This window comes from Peromyscus eremicus, chromosome 4 (assembly GCF_949786415.1).
Source record: "Peromyscus eremicus chromosome 4, PerEre_H2_v1, whole genome shotgun sequence".
In the NCBI taxonomy this organism is placed as follows: Eukaryota; Metazoa; Chordata; class Mammalia; order Rodentia; family Cricetidae; genus Peromyscus; species Peromyscus eremicus.
In genome coordinates, this window is record NC_081419.1 from 64,437,852 (window position 1) to 64,442,173 (window position 4,322).

General features: G+C 36.0%; 1 protein-coding gene across 1 annotated transcript; it reads right to left on the reverse strand.

Annotated features, from left to right (window-relative positions):
• Positions 1 to 212: 212 nt before the first annotated feature.
• Positions 213 to 3,487, reverse strand: LOC131907790 (olfactory receptor 5D13-like). Its single transcript, XM_059258883.1, has 2 exons — positions 3,459 to 3,487; positions 213 to 1,140 (listed from the first exon to the last, which is right to left on the reverse strand). The coding sequence occupies exons 1-2, from the start codon at positions 3,485 to 3,487 to the stop codon at positions 213 to 215; spliced, it is 957 nt and encodes a 318-aa protein (XP_059114866.1).
• Between the last annotated feature and the right edge of the window lie 835 nt (positions 3,488 to 4,322).

A 4,322-nucleotide genomic window follows, 5' to 3' on the forward strand; every position in this document is an offset into this window, starting at 1 on the left:
TACATATATTTAAACAATTCATGAAAGTGAATCCATGACATTTTAATTTAAATAGTAAAAGTATCAATTTGAAATAATATTTACAGTTTATAATTCATGATACTAAATATGGGAGTGAGCTGTCATTGAATTGACTTATGAAAAGAAAATAAGAAAGGAGTCTTTTGTTGTTCAGAAAGAAAGCCTACTTGCTCAGGAACCACATTTTATGATTACAAATGAGAGTTAATTAGCTTCCTAACTGCATCCTTCACATCCTTGTTCCTGAGGCTGTATATGAATGGGTTCAGCATGGGGATGATTACTTCGTAGAATACTGAGGCCACCTTGACCAGAAGCCAGGAACTTTTGGTAGTGGGAATACAGTAAAGAGAAATAATCATGCTATGGAAAATGGTGATGGTAAAGAGGTGGGAAGCACAGGTGGAGAAGACTTTGTAGCGTCCCCCTGTTGCAGGCATTTTCATGACAGTGATGACAATGAAGACATAAGAGGTGAGAATGATCATCAGACTGCTTAGCTCATTGAAAGTGGCCAAGATGAACATGAACTTCTGACTAATGTAGGGGTCAGAGCAGGCTGCAGCAACAACAGCATCATGCTCACATGCAATGTTATTTATGAACTTGGTCCCACAGAAGAATAAGACCAAAATAAAGTGGTTGAATACAAAGGAACAGGTTATACCCCAGGAATATGATGCAGCGACTAGTGAGCAGCAGAACTTTGGAGACATAGCCACTGTGTAGAGGAGGGGATTGCACACTGCCACAAACCTGTCATAGGCCATCACTGCCAACATGAAGGTTTCTGTCACCACAAATAGGCATATGAAGAAGAACTGCATGACACAGCCTGTAAAGGAGATCCTTCTGTCTTCCACAATCAAGTTTTCTAAGAGTTTGGGAGTCACAACAGTAGAGTAACAGAAATCCACAAAGGACAGGTGACTAAGAAAAAAGTACATGGGGGTGTGGAGCTTGGGGTTGAGCCTGATGACGGCAATCATGCCCAGGTTTCCCAGCACAGTGACTGTGTATATGATCAGGAAGAGGAGGAAGAGGGGGATCTGGAGGTCTGGGAATTCTGAGAAGCCCATGAGAATGAAGGTCACTGCAGAAGTCTCGTTTTCAGGTATACTATAGAGAAAAGAGGAAAGGGCCATCTGTCAATTTAAGAACTAGTATTTGTATAGAGAAGAATAAGAAAAAATACAGAACCGTTGGAATGGTTCTATAGAACATGAATAAACATAATACCTGTTGTGTTTTAATTATTTAACATATTATTTATATAACACACCTGCGGGGAACAATATTTTCAGCTTAAAAGTTTGGAAAGATCATTAAGGCAGGAATAGAGAAGTCAGAATTTACCAAGCTATATTTCAAAGGGACAGGGCCCCTACTAGCCTAAATACCTGATTCCTGAGAATGGCCCCACTAACCAAAGGCAGGGATTTAAAAGCTAGAAAAATTGTTCTTAACAGTAAACAGACAATGGCACTATCTGCATTTTATTTATGTTTGTGCCACCCCTAGTAATCAGAGCTTAAAGTGAAAATATGATGAAAGTGTTCCTTTTGGAATTCAGATCACAAGTGTGTTTCAAGACTGAACTACAGGATAAGGTGTCTTAAAGAAAAAGGAGACAGAAAGTAAATGTTAGCATTTTGCATAATGCTAAATTTGATATTTGCCTTCTCTTCTGATATGTATTTACCTTATAAATGTATTTACACTTCAATAACATAATTTCAAAGCATAATATGGACCTATATTATTACAGTGTATAAAGTATTTTTATTCATTTTGAACTGATTTCAATTTTAAAGATATATTCTTTGATTAATATTATATTATTCATGATAATGTGATCAGAGAAAACAGTATGCTGTGCCTGCAGTGGAGAAATGCTTTAAAAGCAACAGTGAATTGAAAGTTTTCCTTTTTTCAGTACAATGTGATTAGGATATGAATAACATAGACATAACATCAAATATGACCCCCAAAAACATTTTAGCGTCTTAATAATGTTTAAAGAATTTCCCAAGAAAATTGTCAAAGCAGAGAACTACTCGAAATGTGTTTAATACTCCTAAATATTATTAGTCATTTCTTCAACAGTACAAATACAGTTTACTAACATGAAACTTAAAAGCATGTAATTGATAGTATATCCTAGAAGGATCAGGAAACACTGTGGAAGAAGAAACACAAAGACAGTAAGATCTCAAAGACAGATTTAGGGGTGGGAATGCTATCTTCCAGGCACGGCACATCTCTGGAAAGCATGCTACAGTTGTTTGTGCTGGTTTGCATTAACTGCAGCTGTCAATACTCCTGGATCAGAGAAGGGTTCAGAGGGCTCAACTCCTTGAATGATTTTAAACAAGTGTTGGATTCTGGGGTAAAGATAATCATCAGCTTCTGTTGGATACCAAATAACAAGCACATCAGGCTCCACTGCACAGTTCCAAATGCATGGCTATACAGGATGTTTTAAAATCAAAAGGACAGAAAGCAAACTAAATTTAAAAAACCTAATAATGTGGGACAGTAATTTCTGCAAAACTGGTGATGATGGTGATGAGAATAAGACCAGAAAGGACAGATGGTGAGAGTAAACAGAATGCACGACTCATGGCTGATATTGTCAAAGAACAACCTTGACTAGAAAAAAATAGCTTATGTGACATTCTGAGAGTAATATACCTAATCATGCTAGCCTGGCAGTCATGATTTTAAGGATCCCATAACATGAAGTCTACATTGTTTTTCTTTCTCAATTTAACTGACACATTCTTACCAAACCCTGCAATATTTCACAACATGTTGTAATGAACATACGTATCTGAACAAATTTAGTTGTCTCCTCTGGTCTGCTTATTCTCATTCATTATTGAATCACACTCTGTGGTAAGTATTATCCAGTGAATTCATCTCCTCCATATATAATCAGGTAAAATGTTTGCTACTTCTCCATTACTGGAAGATACTGTATTTATTTCCTTTTAGTGTTTCTGACACCAGATCTTATTTAGCCCAGTCTGGCCTTAAAATAACTATGTAGCCATGGTTTGCAGTAAACATAGGAGGCAACTAAGATTGGCTTTGTAATCTTCGGGAACTTCCAGACTCTACCTACTAAGGTCTGAAAATATTGTCCTCTGCCACCATACTGTCCTTGACATCTTTTTACAAAGAGTGTTATTGTTCTCACTTACCTATATAGACTTACAATAAATTGGATTTTATTATTTTTTGCCAGTATATTTTCTTCCTTGATTGAAAATATCCATGAGAGAACGATGAAGAATTATCCTATAGTAGTAAGGATTCTTCCAAGGGGAAGAAAGTTGGATATCAGGTTGCTGGGATCCATTAATCTGGTTTTCCCTTGTAAAGAATACTAAGGTTCTCCATTAAAATAAAATAACAGAATGGAATAAACTCACCTAAATACAGAGGTTCCCGAGTGGTGCATTTACTTAAGAATTCTTTGTTATGACTAATAAGCTACAAAAAATCTTCTTACACACTAGTTAATAAATAGAAATATCCCTGGAAGAGTTCCTTCAGCATTATATTTTAGTGAGTGTTTTAAATGAAGTTTAGCCACTTTATGAGGCAAACTCAAAAATAGCAGACCAAACATTGCATCTAAAAATTAAATACCGGTTCCAAACTTTGTTACAAATAAGTATTATCAAGGCTTTGGGGACCAGGACATTAGGGACTATCACTAACAAAATTGCTGGGGAGGCTAAGATTTGAACAATTAGATTTAACACTCTCTCTTGTGATTTTATGTTACATCTCTAAAGCCCTGGGGAATTTGTAGTATCAACTTTACCCTGTAACCATAATGAGTATGTATTGCCTTTAATGGATATACAATGAATACAGAGAAAAGAGGTCCTCATGATAGTTCAGGGGAAAAAATATACCCTTAGCTATCTTGGACATGGACTTTTTTAATCTGTTCATATATGCAGATATCAATACATATCAAATAAATATCAAATCTATAATGACATGATGATATAATGACAAGCTTTTTAAATTTTTCTTCATTTGTTTCTCTTTTATGTGTATGAGTGTTTTGCTCACATGTATATCAGTGAACCCTATACATGACTGGTACTTAAGGAGGTCAGAATAGATCTACAGATTCCCTTGAACTGGAATGATGACTGTGAGCACCATGTAGTAGCTGTGAATTGAATCTGGGTCCTCAGTAAGAGCAGCTAGTGCTTTTAGTCACTGAGCCATCACTCAAGCCTCCTCCCACCCTTTTTTTTTTTTAATTTTTTTTTTAT

Excerpts from the sequence above, each read along its gene's own strand:
- LOC131907790 (XM_059258883.1), bottom strand. The coding sequence starts at position 3,487 with ATGCACCACTCGGGAACCTCTGTATTTAG. Across the intron at positions 1,141-3,458 it reads TCGGGAACCTCTGTATTTAG|TATACCTGAAAACGAGACTT; the intron begins GTGAGTTTATTC and ends TTTTCTCTATAG.